The 14,715-nt window shown below is 40.9% G+C and overlaps 1 protein-coding gene across 6 annotated transcripts in view; it reads left to right on the forward strand.

Annotated features, from left to right (window-relative positions):
* kazna (kazrin, periplakin interacting protein a) overlaps positions 1–14,715 on the forward strand; it is a 194,222-nt gene that overhangs the window by 63,718 nt on the left and 115,789 nt on the right. For all 6 annotated transcript variants that reach the window (XM_080900002.1, XM_080900004.1, XM_080900003.1 and 3 more), the window contains one exon: positions 443–632. In XM_080900002.1, coding sequence (XP_080756128.1) covers positions 443–632 — 190 coding nt within the window. The remainder of the gene's footprint in view (positions 1–442; positions 633–14,715) is intronic.

Genomic DNA, 14,715 nt, shown 5'->3' on the forward strand with positions numbered 1-14,715 from the left:
TGGTACAGTCCATTTAAAAAGGCGCTTGTCATCTCTCAATGCTCTGTGTCCTTTCAACAGTCAGCTGCAGGGAGCACATTTCACAGGGGCAGTGCTGGCGCTCTAATGCACACACAGACACACTCATGCTGTTACCGAACTCTCAGAGACACACTCACAGGCATGCTTGCACACTGACACACTCTCACCACACACACACAGCCTCTGAAACGTACACTCCTTCCAGCAAACACACATTTCCCCTGAGCCGGACGCCTCTCTTTAAGGGAAAGGACTAACTGCTCTGAGGATTTAACTTGGCTTTCTCATAAAACAAAAAGGGAAAAGGAGCAATCAGAACAGGGGAAAAAAAAGGAGGAATTTATTTGGGGGCACCTTCCTTCCCAGGAAATGGTCAACTTGTCAGTATGACACCTTGTCTGGATTCCCCTCTCTTCCTCAGGCAAAAATCCTGAAAATGATGGATGACAACAAGCAGCTTGCCCAGCGCATCGATGGGGCCATTCAGTCAGCCAGCCAGGAGGTGACCAACCTGCGGTCAGAGCTGAGCGCCACCAGCCGCAGACTGGCCGAGCTGGGAGCGACGGACTCTTCTGCCAGCGTGCTTGAGACCCTGCAGCACAACCACAATGGTAAGAGAGCCACGCTGGGAGTGAAGTGACGGTGTCTTCTTGTTCTTTTTGCCGAGAAGCTGTGAACATGTGGAGAAGGATGAGTGCGCTCTCATTCAGCTGTGTGTGAGTGTAGTCTTGCAGTGTGCGTCTTGAGTGTGCGGCTTATCATGGAGGACATCCAAGAGTGAAAAAAGCCTCCACTCATACCTCTGCTCATGGGAATAAGTGCATTTCAGAGTCAGCGAGAGAGCGGATGAATTGAACAAAAGAGGGGTTTATGTTGACTTGTGTCCACTTTCAGTTCTCCCTTAAAATCCCCTCTCATGTTGAATAATTAACCCCCTTAACCTTTAAGAGGAGAGGGGGGCGGGGGTAGTGCTGCACTTCAGTAAGGACAGAGTGGGTAAAGTTACAGCCTCTTTTTACTCTCAGGCACTCTGTGTGCTAGTTCAGTCGGCTCTCCCCTAACCGGGCAATGGATCTGCGTCTCTTGAGGAGGAAGGGAAAGGGGGCTGGTTTTAGGGTTGCTGTTGGTTACTGTTACTGAGAGCTGTTTGAATGGCTGCCCAGTGTATAGAGAAAGCTGCCTTCTGTTTGTGTGTGTGTGTGTGTGTGTGTGTGTGTGTGTGTGTGTGTGTGTGTGTGTGTGTGTGTGTGTGTTGCAGCTGCTTTATTTGCCCTTTTCCAAGTTTTATCTACTCAGTTTGACATATAGATAGGAAACAGATGGGAGTTTTTGTTTCTGTGCACATGCATAAGCATGGCTGACTGCATAAGCACGCGTGGCTAAATGTGTGCCCATGGGCTGCCGTGTCCCTTTAACTTCTGGCACACGCACATTCTCACACTCTTGCTCTTTCCGTAGCAGTCAGCTGGTACAGTGAGCGGTCTGATAGGATGCGTGCCATCCGGGCTTTGGCAGCACTCTACTATGAAACCACATCTCTCGCAGACACTTGTGAAATCAAGCTCAGTAATAGACCTGCTGTACTGCACTCTTAGATTAAAACACTGTTGGTGAACTTTCCTTTAGCAAAGACAGTGAGTCATTTGGTCCTCAGTTGACCTCTGTGGTGCTTTTTAATAGGGGGAAATTTGAACACAGGCTGTCGTATACAGCTGGTCAGGAACTGTTTGGTCATGTGTCCGCTTTGTTTTCAGTGGACTGACACTGTAGCCTTTCTGTTTCTTTGTCAGTGTGTATGTGCCTTGCGTTATCCCTTTAACCCTGATGCATGCTCACATTCCTGCTGGTTTCCATAGCAGTGTGTGTACCAGCGTGAGAGACAACAAGCACTCCTCTGGGAGGGTTTGAGCACTGATGTCATTGTCCTTTGGTTGCTGCTTCTCAGCTCAGTTGAAATGATGACTGAGTGATGTGCACGAATCACGTTCATCTGTGTGAATATTCTTTAAACGTCCTAAAGACTGCAGAAAAACACTGTTGGTTTGCTCATTCTTACGACATTCCCAATGCTTCTGAAATGATACACCACGAGACGCTGAGCCCTATCTGTGGATCTTTTAGAAGATGTATTTTGTCAGACACAATTATCTGCAAATGCAGTGCTAAGTGGTTCTGAGTGCCCCCGATTTTCAACATCAAAAATGACATGCACACATGTCCTTTTGATACTGAAGATTATGGTTGCCAGTTCCTGCTTTTGTTTGCCCAGTGCATCTTCCCACTGTCATTGTGTTGCTGTCAATAAGTCTATTCTTTTTTTTTTTTCACACCCACCTCTTGCTGTCTGTTCTCTCAACCCCCTTTTTCTCCTTGTAGCTGTTCTTTACAGGCTCAGGGTGTATAATAGAAACAGCTAGGGATAGGAGGATTAGGTAATTTATCACCAGTGGCTGTGTTGAGAAGGGAGGTGTGTGGTAAGGGTCGCCGGTTCATTGCACAGCCGGCAGAGTAAGAGTCCTGAGGGAAGCTGTGTTGGGGGTGCTATCTGGCACTTCAGATCCAGCAGCACTAACCTTGCTAGTAGGCTAGCTTACCTTAATTGCATTCCTGCTTCCTGGGGGGGCTTACATTTGCATGTTTCATTCTTCCTGGCAAGTGCAAAGTTATAAGGAATTGGATGTACTTGATCATCTTCTAGTAGTTTTCCTCAGAGAATTACAAGCTCACAACTGTTTAGAAAACACAGAAAAAGACCACAAGATTTGACCTCACTGTCTTCCTCAAATGATCTTCCCTAACATGTTATCTGTCCTCTGAGCTCACACTTATCCTCCTCGTGGTCCCCGAAAGCACCGCATTTAACTCTGAAGGATGTTAAGCATCCATGAAACTGACCCCAAAGCTTCTGCCTGTGTGTGGCATGAGTTGGCATCATTTTATCTTTGTATATGGGAGAAAATGTCGCTATGGAAAGTTTGGGTGAGTGAAAAGCCCATTCATATTATGCTCATATTGCCCTATTTCTGTACGATGACCTTTGGATAGACGTATTTTTGAGATGTCTTTTATTTTACTTTTTTTCATAGTGGTCAAGAGACTTTTTATTTTCCACATACACTTTTGTCAAGGTGCATACATGTGGAAAAAATCATTCCATCTTCTTACTCTAGTCTCTGTGCTACACATATAACCGCACACTGGATCCGTTGGGGTTACTTTGATTATATGCGGCACAATTAGCACAGGTAAAGTAATTACTCAAAGTGCTGGCACATTAAACTGGTTCTTATTCTTATTTACTTTCACTAGCAGAGTCTTTCATACATGGTGGGATATCACCAAGATCCCCAGAGTTTACTGACAGTTGCTGACACTAATAAAAGCGCATTGTGGATCAACATTGGATATTTATCGTCACTAATTATATCTCAACCATCGCTGGTTGGATGTTTAGTTATGAATCATTCAAAGGTCAGTCATATTGTACTTAATGACTCATACAATCGGGGTAGTTGAGAGAGAGAGAGCCAAATATTCGTGAGCTTTTTTGCCAACACACAAAAGTCATGCTTTTCTCTCTGAAACTCATCAAAAACCTTTACATGATGTCGCAATCATTTCAGTTAATCACAGATTTTATCCACTCGATAATTGAAAACACAAAAAAAATGTTTATCATTCAGGAAGGCTTATCCAGGATATCAAGAATGAGTAGAGGCTATTATATCATTTAGCATGGAGCATTTGCTGTCTCTGTACATCATGAACGCACAGACAAACTCTGCATGTTAAAAAGCTACTGAGAACTCTCGTGTTCTTTAAATCTGTTCATGAAAAAGCCTCCTTGGCCACTGACATTAAACAGGATTAATAATATCAAGAAGGTATTTGCTTAAAAAGCAGTTACTCCTTTGGAGATGGAAGAGAAGAGCAACCTTGATGTAACAAGACTACTCATTCTGTTAAAGCTATTAGCTAGTACTCGAATTGGAATGAAATAGGTGCCGGTGCTATATAACAGCAACTTCACAGGTATTGGTTTAACTTATGTTTAACCTTACAATAATTACACCTTAAAGCAAGCTGGGGGATATCTGCACTCTCAAGCTGATGTGTTCTTGCGACGCCGCCTGCATTCATCAGTACAACATTGTGTGCGATTGAGCTTTCCTGTACCAGCAATGTGGAAGGACCAGTTGGCAACTTCCAAATCTCACTGAGAGTAACAGAGAGTCCTATGTTTTACTTGCTGTGAAACAAAAATGTATGCCCCATCTGTTCCTAACACTTCCCTAGTATCATCTTTCAGGCTTACTAAGGTAACGTGGCATTTCAGCAAAATTACTTTGGTCTGTGATTGCAATTTTTACACGTGAGTGCAGATCTCTTTCTGCTCAGTGGGGCTCCCGCCATTCTGCGTGCAGCGTTACCAATCAGTTGTCAGTATTGGAGAGACACTGCTTCCACAGTAAATGCTTCATTACCATCAAGAAGAGCAGCTTGGACATTTGTATTCGTCTGGTGTACAGCGAGTACTTGTTCTTAAGTTAACACAAGTGATGCCCTCATGTTTCCTGGTTTGCATATATATATACACAGAACAGGGAGAAGATGTCTTCTGTTTTACAACTAGTTACTTTAACATACAAGTGCTTAGTGTACTTATTTTAAATTAGTACCCTCAGAACTGGGTGTAATGATTCTAGTGATTTTCTTTTTAACCTTTTAGTAAAATTGAGGGATATATCAAAAATTAAGAATTGTAAGCAAAGCTGAAGGTTGCATTGAATGTTTGGTCACTGCCATTCCCGTCTCAAGCCCCAGTGAAGAGAACCTTTCCACTGTTCTCTTATTTTGTTGTTAAGTTGAGATGCTGTCAAAATCTCTGCAGAGTCATTCAAGTGTAGAATGTCCTCACATAGATTACAGGTTTTTTCCATGAATTTGATTTCCTGCTGTATTTTGTCTTTGCAGGCAGTGTCTGGGAAAAGTTGACATTTTGCAACATGCCATTACCTTCGTAAGCTTTCACACTCACTTTTATTGATTTGACGAAGAGCTATTGGTGTGAAGCTGCTGTCACTCAAATGAGCATTTGGTGTAGGGTCCCCGCTCCGTGACTGAAAAACAAAAAAACGAAATAAGCTATAGGAAAGCAATAGCATGGTAATACATGGGGATTAAAGTGGTGTTTGTCAGATTGGGCGTAGCTGTGCAGCGTGGGGAAATCACTTAGAAATAAGCGAGTGAAATAATAACGTGTGGATTTTTCTTTGAGTACAGACTGTGATCAGTGGACCTGTGGTGCTTCTCCCATTTTCACTGCTCTTTGTGGATTTAGCCAAATAAATTCAGGAGATGTTATGCAGGCTGATTTCCAACCATTCAATGTTATTAGTGTAGTGTCAAATGTAGAATTCAGTGAATTAATCCACTCAGCATCATAAACTGATGTTTATAGTTGTGCACTGTGTGTCCAACACAGTGCACAACTGTAAACTCATGTAACCTCAGAATAACACAAAGTTAGTGTGCTTCATTTTATTTTGTAAGACATTTCACAAAAATACTATATGTACAAGCACACAAAGAATAAACTAAAAAAAACACACATTAACCTTGCTATCAGCTTTAATTACTCGTTAACTGAAGGTAATGTTAACGCCATTTCAGGTTATTCCGGCCCAATTTAACCCTCCAGTTTAATACACTCATAAAATACTGCAGTTGCCTCAGACTGTGAAAATGGCACCAAATCTCATTAGTGTTTTTTCTTTCTTTTGTCGATGGAGATGGCTTTTGAATCCCTCTCTGTCTACGGCGATGAGAAACTTAATGACTTGTGTGAGGAAAAATGATAGCCCTCCTCAGGTTTCATGTTTATGGCACGTTTTATAGTCATTTATTTGACAAAGTTACCCAACAGATGGTTACTCATCAGAGCATTTCTCAAAAGTGCCACAAAAATTGGATCCGCCACAGTTGCCTTTGGCATTTAGCTCCTCTTGTGGCATCAAATGCGGTAACTTTCATAATGAATCCCATGTTTATAAGGAATCGCCACCAAATGAAGGTATTTATTTCAAATCAAATGACCCAGGCTTATTCTATGATGATACTGAAACATGAATGTGTTTGAAGGTACTTTCGTAAATAGGATGTTAAAGATAGGTGATGATTGTCTGTAGCCATATGTTTAGAGGTCATTCATTAACATACGAGTGTAGTCATCAAGCCGTCGTTTTAGCAGAGAAGTTGTTAGGCCCAACACCTGGGACTGGGCCAGAAAGGGGGGTGGGTTTGAGGACTTGGCGTGGTCTAAAAAAATCACATTTTGAACATACACTAATGTTTGTTCTGGGCAAACCTTTGGTCCCAGTATACTTGTAGGCTACGTTATAATGTACCGTGCCCTGAACATTTTTACAGACCGAGCACAAGCCATATGGCATTCCCTAATGTCAGAAACCTTCCCCAGCAGGATAGTTTGCCCCAACACATTGGATAGAGTAGGGCATCAACCCAAAGAGCACAACATCCCAGATCCCAAACTGACTGAAGCTGAGACAAGCCTGATCTGCATAGACCCCGCCCCAGAAATCACAGGACCCATACAATCTGGCAGCGTAAGGGAGAGCTATATAATATTAGCCAGGATGCTGTAATGATGTGTTTGGGTGTGATATGCTGTTAGTATGTCAAGTTTGAGCTCGCCGGAGAGTGGCTGTGCATCGTCAGCACTTCCACATATAGATACACAGACTCACACACAGGTCTCTTTGACCTTGTCACAAATCATTGTGACAGAAGAAGTGTTTTCCAGATAGTTATGAGCTACCAACACACCTCGAGACACTAGCAGTGATTCGTTCTGACACTAAAAAACATACAAATTAAACCCACATCCCGAAATTAAACTATCCTCCGCTACTATTTACTCTTCGCTTGAACAGACAGTCCACTGCCCTTCGTTTCATTTTGGTAGGTCAGGTCTACAATATATATTTGATGTTTTAGGTTGGTCACGTTGTAGTATGCATTAATGAGTTGGAGCAGGTGTCTGGAATGTAAATTTATGTTGCCCTTTGTCCTCCAGCTTGCCTTTGCTGGAAAGTAATGCTAACAGTACTCTCGCACACAGCGGCAGATGGCTCGAGCAAGTGTCCTCAGAAATTGGTGACTTTGCACATATTCAGATGCCACGAAGTGCAAATTCTGAGCTCTGTCTTGCAGAACTGTGGAGGTAGAGGGTGAGAAAGAGCAAAAGTACAAAGAATTTGTAACTTTTCCCATATTTACGAGAGGATTTGGAATATTCTTTTGCTCTATGAGGTAGACAGGCCAGCGTAATAAATGGTGCACCACGTGAGTAGACTACTGTGAACAATGATTAAAACTCTCATTAATGTGATAAAAAGCTTCATTAGTGGGCGATCGTGGGTGGTGGACATCATTGTTTTTATACTGCAACTGTGGCCTTTCTTTTTAATGTGCGTCATGGGAGCTCAGATATTTCAGAACAAACTTGTTCCTCCTGATAATGTGGGTGAGAATCTTTGGTAACGGCGTCGTTTTCACTGATCCAGTGATCATAAAGGAAATAAAATGGGAAATTAGAGCAGCTGAATATAGGCTATAGTGAATTTACATTGGATGGGATGCTGATGTATAAAGTCTGCACAGTGGAAGCAGATACGTTTGCTCTGTAGCCCCAGAGAATGGCTACTAATAGGCTCAGATAGGAGATGAGGAAAGAGCCCCCCCAGTGGTATTCAAATGATGTGATATGACGGGAACTGGGGAAAGGGGAGGGGTCTGGTCTGCTGAGGGGCTGCCTAACATTTTGTCAGCAATTACTCACAATGAGGTGTGGCGAGGTGATGGGTTGCAGCAGCAGCAATGATATATATATATATAATGACATTTTCACTGTTCATCTCACATTTCTTTGAAGCGGTAGTGGTACATGATTTGAGTTTCAGCTAATTTGGACCTACAATGCATGTAATCATAACAAAATGCTTGACCAATATGTGGAGATGATCCGCAACTTGATGTCAACCCTTACTCCTCGGCAGTCTTCAAGTGTTGAGATAGTATTAAGTTTCCAAACAAGACGTTAATTGATCTGTTGAGATTAATATCATTTATTATTCCCACGGCACATCCAAACAAACTTTGGCAAGCATAAAGTGTTAATATATTGTACCACCTTATGATAGATAAATAATAATTTAGCAAGAGCTGGGCGTTTAATAATGACATGGTTATGTAAAACAGCGTTCATCTTCTTCAGGGTGTTCATTTTTCATCCGTGCAAGGGGATACATAAGTGTGTGCATCCGAAGCTGATAAGCTAAATTTGGTTGCAGGTATGACTGAATAGAATGACTGCAAATGCACTGCAGAGGCATTGCCTCGCCTCGGAGCATTTTCAGACATATGTACTGGTCTGGGTTCAGATTTTTCCTTGCACGTATCCCACTGCAACCGATTAAGAGCTGACAAATAGAGTAGGATCTCGGATCAGTGATTCTGTAAAGCCTCTGCTCATGTGTCAAACGGTTTCCAGCAGCACAGAAGGACTAGTCAAGGGAGCTGTTTCAAAGTGTTTGTGAGGCATTGCCTTGAAATTGCTATATTACTCTTGGAAAAGCGCACAGGATGTTATGTTCTTGGCCAAAGCCGTTGACGTTTAATGTTTACAGACAAGGATCGGTGGGAGTGCAGAGGTATTCTTTCACAGTTGACACTAAGGTAGTTATTTGAGTATTAAATACTCCCATCCACCTCCCACATTTTGTACTTAGCACACTGTTTGGAATGGAGCCCCTAAATCTTGCTGGTGGTTTTGAGTCTAGAGCAGCTTATTATTAAGACATACCACCTAACCCTTTAGCTGTCTAATAGTAATTTTAGGGAAATATTTTTTCTTTCTTTGTCTATGATCACATTAGATGCATTATGAGTGTTGCTGGTGACAGCCAGAAGTCGGTGGGTGCAGACACATTATCAGTCTTATATGCTATGCAAACCTTCATAAATTGCAAGCTGTCAGAGTTGCAGCTTTTAGGCATGAAATTACAAAATCGAATCTAACAAGGGAGTTCATTTCCTGTATTGTTGTCCTGTCTCATATCTCCCTAAATTTCTTTTTTACATTTTCTACTTGGAAATCGTAAAAGGGTTCCCCAGTTTTTTAGTTTTCTTTTTTGTGTGTGTGGATGCAACCAAAAGAGGCAAAAAAAAAATCCTGTTAGCTTACCCGGGTTTTTTTGTTTGTTTTTTGCTTCTACATAGCAACAGCCAGCATAAACAGATAAAATGCTGTGTTTACGTTTGTTCTAGTCAGTTAATCAGGCCTGGCTTTTGTGAATCTGAGTGATCATCCAGCTTCCAATTGTCCATCTATCAGCACGCAGACTGTCCAGCCAGCTGGTGCCTGCTGGGTTGAAGAGGCAGACTGGGCAAGGCTAGATGTCACAGTGGTGGCAGGTGGGAGCCACCATCAGGTATCGTAATGCCCGCTGGCACAGGCGAGACTGTCTCGAAGCAGCATGACTTGGTAGAGAAAGAGGGGGAGAAAGAGGGAGGGGGAGGCATCTTGATCCATGCGTGTGCCAACCCTGACAAATTGGATAAAGCCTCCAGTGGACTGGCACAGTAGATGTAGAGGGCAGAGGGAGGGAGGGAGGGAAGAGGGTGTTGGTTAGCAGATGTGTGTGTCATCACAGGCCTGGCATCATGCTGAAGGGGAGGAAACATTATTTACACTAATGTACGTAAACAGACAGATACATGCAGATGCAGTGCAAAAGTTGACGTCTGTGTGCGTATGTGAGGACCTTCACTTTCATAGCAAGGCTAAAAATACTGCCTACGGTTCTGTTTTCACAGGTACACACACTGCCTGTCTAGGTGTACTTTTCATCCTCTACCTCATTAGTTTTTCACATGTCTTAACCAGATTTTTAAAATTTATTTTGCCTCTATTATTTATTTGAAAAGTCACTCGAATTTCAGTTCTTCTGGTGCATCTTCGTCTTCAGGCTTGTCTTTAAATTCTACGAATGCTGCATGTTCAATTATAATATAGTTGTTGTTCTACGTTCATTTGTCTATAGTAGTTCATATACATTGGTTAAAGTATGTGCATAAGTTACAATAATGACTCTATTTTTTTAATAACAAATTTCAATCAGTTATATTCAACCGTAAATTAAAGTTCATTTTCATACCTTTTCAAGCACAAAATAGGTGGCAAACTGTCAAAGAAAGTGCAGGTGTGCATTGAGTATTCTGTGCCAGCATGTCATACCTTAAGTTGATAGCTGAAGTTGCTCATTTACATTAAACTAAGGCAATTAGAGATTTCTCACAGTTGGTTTAAACTCTAAAAAGATGAAAATAGCTAAAAATGTTCATTCTGAGATGTAACCCCTTTTTGTCATCTTGCAATCCTTTTCAAGATTTTCTGTGAATGCAGATTAGCTCATTCAAATTTAATAATTGGCTGGACAGAAAATATAAAAGAAAAAAAAGGCTCTAACAAGCCATGTTAGGGGAACAGTGTTTTACTGGTTCCACTATCCTGTCGCTCACTGTGGTGCAGCTTTTGTTATGTAGTAAAGTAATGCAAAAAGTAATCTATTACACATAATACACAGAGCCCATTTCTTTAAAGTAATGCAGTAGGTTACTTAATTACTCCCAGGAGAAAGTATTTTGTTTGACTACTTGTTACATTTATTTTTTCGTTTCTCTATAAAATGACCTGAAACGTGTTTTCTCATCATCATTATAGTTAGCAAAAAGCAACAACGAAAAACTATGCAGCTACAAACACAGAAATCACAAATACAAAAACTCTACAAAAGTCAAACGTTACATCAGTCATCTCAGTGTCCAAGAAAAATGGATGAACATGATCAGTTGACACGTGACTTAAGCAACTCTTAAGTCACTCTTAAACCATTCACTGAAATATGGGAAAAGCTCACCTGCAAGGGGTCCACCTGCAGGATACCAGTACTAACTGCTGTAGTAAATGTTGCCTCTTGCACTAAAAATAATCTAAGCAAGCTACGCTTAATCTGGACATAAAAATAACTACTGTATCCAAGCAGTGTCCATCACTTTTATTTGCTTCTTAAAACAAGTTATGATGTAATTGGTGTTTTTTATAGTGGGTTTATTTCTGTTCCTGTTTCCTATATGTGTGGCTTGTCTAATTTATTTTTGTTCTGCTTCATTAAAAAAAGAGTTTTGGCTGTGCCCTGTTGTAAATATCTATTCTTGAAATGATTTATTAAAGCTACAAAATTTGTAGTACAAAGTGCGAGTGGATAAACTGCCAGTACTTTCTTCCAGTTGGCATTGTAGACTCTGACCCGTGCTCTTGTGGAGAAGCTCCACTTGGTGCTACTAGTGTTGCTGGTGGTGGACCACCTTTTTACTCTTGAGCCAGACAAACTTCCAAAAACTCACAAAAACTTCTAAAAACTACTTAGCTGAGCATCAAGCCCTAGAAACGTTGTTAGGACAACAAAAAATAATAACTCTTAAAAATTTCCTGCATGTTCTGGTTGTATCTTAGTAGCTGGATTTTATCTGAGACATGACAAATAGACAGGTACTGCCAGCTGCTGTGTCAGTCTAGAGGTAGTCATGATACTTCGTCTCTCTCGAGTGAAGAGGCTTTGTCTCGTAGCTCTCATCCAAACAAGGAGAGTTCACCCAGAGTTCAAAAGGAAGTTGAGAGGGAGAGCAAGATTTTTGCTTCCCCCCTGTGTCAGTCACTCCCCACCTTTTGAGTCTTAATCCTCTCAGAAGAGAAGTTGTTGGTTTGACAGCTGGTAGGTTGCAGATTCTTCCTATCAGCCACTTTTTTTGAAACACGTATGCTGTAAACAAGGATTTGTCATCTTAGGGAATATCAAGAGGAATCTTTGACTCAGTCAGCCTCAGGGAATGACGTTCTTACTTATTTATCCACTTATTTGCTTGTCAGAGATGCAGATTATAAGTAAAGCTCTCCAGTGCATCTGGGTAATTAAAACCCTTGTGGTGTAGTTTAGAACAAACTCTATCATTTAGAAGTGGTACAGGGCTGACCAAGCACCACTTATTTTGAGGGGGATTCGGAGAAGAAAAGGTCTAGGGGTGGATATCAGAGATTGACATATGATTTTGTTCCATATTATAAGTGGGGTAAAATACTGCATAGGTTTTGAGTATCACTGAAAAAGTTTCAGCATTTTTACATCTGAAAAAATGCTTGCCTATGAGTCAGGTGAGCAGAAGCACCGCTGTCGGGAGTTTGACAAACAGTTTTCCAATGCACTGTCAGAAAAAAACATGCTAGCTTTAATAGAAAGAGTTGCAAAGCCTAGAAGGATGTGATTCAGATGGGCTGGAAAAACTGGTACTTCCTATCCCAATAAAATATTTTCTAAAACTTCTTTTGGGACTTGAGTGTATTTAAGTCTGTGGGTCTTGCTTATGATAAGGCTAATATGGATCTGGTGGCTGGAAGCCCTTCTGCAAGGTTCATTGGTGCTTGCATGAATGCCTGCATGGATGAACACATGCACGCGCACAGACACACGTGCAGCATTTATGGGTTCTACTCTGTGCAGTGAGTGATCTGTCTGTTGGGATATTCTGTGGTCGTTAGCTGATGTGCCTGGCTGTGTAGATGGAATTGATTTCTGGTTCAGACCATAAAGTACAATGCTACAGCTTTTCACTGTCAGAATCTACAAGGCTATTACCTTGAAAGGAAGTTGATGCTGCTGTTGAACAGATTCATGGATAATGCAGTTGTTATAGAAAAAAAAGACAATTCCACAGTCACCTACTGGGCTATGGTGCTATCACTGTGTTAATTCAGTCTTTGCCACATTAAATTTTTCTTTCTTACTTTTTTGCTGATGTTAAACATTAATATTCATACAAAAAGGTCTGTAAAGGTTTGGTCCAAAATATTTCTGTATTTGTTTGGTTTGTTTCTCCCCCCGTGTCCATAAATGTTAATAACAGTAAATATAAGTCAGTATAAGAGATTAGTTTGCATGCTTTGGATGACTGAAGTATTAAAAAAGCAGTCATTACAAAATTTCTTCATTGTCTTCTCCATGTCTTCATTTATCGGCTATCACAAAAGCCAGTAACATTGTATCAACAAATAGCTAATATTGGCCGATATATCAGTCGGTATATTGGTATTCCTTCTATATTGGCAGGCACTAATAAGCTTTGAATCAAAACTGGAACACATTTTTCTGCCAGTCAGGGTTTTTTTTGTAGTTTAAAAGAGACTGAGACACTTAGGCTACGTTCACGCTGCAGGGGAAAGCGCATCAAATCCGACTTTTTTGACCCTATGCTACCCATATACGATCATGGTATGACAGTGTGAACGGCACAAATCCGATATTTTCAAATCCGACCTGGGTCACTTTCGTATGTGGTACTGAATCCGATACATATCTGATGTTTTAGAAAGCGACTGCTGTTTGAATGGTCATGTCGCATTAAATCTGTCTTTTACGCCACTGACATAAGACAGATGCCAATTATCAGCGCCCGAGAAGCGCCCGAGAAGACATCACGAACCCTTCCTGGCCATCCAGTGTAGATGTCAGTAAAACTGTTGGGAAGACAGCGTTGGAGAAACGTAAACATTTTTGTACTGTATTATCTGCAGATTCTGACAGAAATCTGCAACTATCCTTTGAAGCATCAATCCTCCCTAAAACAGCAATAAGGATAATTATTAGGCCATATGTAAATAACAAAATAACTTAAAGCAAAATTGGTAAACGTAAAGTCCGAAACAAGTCAAACAATACTGTTTGGTCTGGATCTAAACAGAGCGGGTTGTGTGTGACGTCTTATTTTGCGCATGCGGGCCACTTTGAGGGTTCACACTAGAGCGCGTTTGCTGTCACATTTTATTTGTAGTGTGAACAAGCAGACAAAAAAAATTGGATTTGATCAAAAAATCAGAATTGAGCATTAAGACCTGCAGTGTGAACATAGCCTTCATTTCTGCCTTTTTATGTTTTAGAAATAACTACAACCAGACATAATAACTTACTTATCATTATCAATAAGCACTGGCGTCAGACTATTTTTGCCTATAGTTAAATGTTGTGTCATGCACTGACGGTATCACATATTGCAACAGATTTGAAACTATCAACTCATGGAGGTCAGTGTAGCACAAATGTGCAGCTTTTAGTGCATGGAGATACTTGAATTTTTACCCTGAAAATGATGTTTATTTTAGCTTGTGAGTTGTGAATTGCTGTAAAGAAGTCCTTGGCTGCTAACTGCCAGTGTACTTATAATTACTGTACTATAAAAACCCAATGTCATAATAAAGACTTGACTCTACTCTACCAGACAGTGTCATATTAAAGATATGTGCTTGTAGCTGTGTTTGGATATCTGTCAGTACATCTTGTTATTGTAAGAATATCCTAGAGATTGATGCTTGCATGCATTTGTATCCAAAGCAATAAGCTGCTTATATTAGATTTTAAATCCTTCAAATCACCAAACAGGATCCTGGCTTTCATTCCAGAGTCCATAATCGGACCCTTCATGCAAAGTTTATTTGGATTCTCTGATGGATTGCCAAGAACTCGTAACCTTTTAAAGTCTGATAATTCTGCAGCTTGTAATGTG

This window comes from Rhamphochromis sp. 'chilingali', assembly GCF_963969265.1.
Source record: "Rhamphochromis sp. 'chilingali' genome assembly, chromosome: 12".
In the NCBI taxonomy this organism is placed as follows: Eukaryota; Metazoa; Chordata; class Actinopteri; order Cichliformes; family Cichlidae; genus Rhamphochromis; species Rhamphochromis sp. 'chilingali'.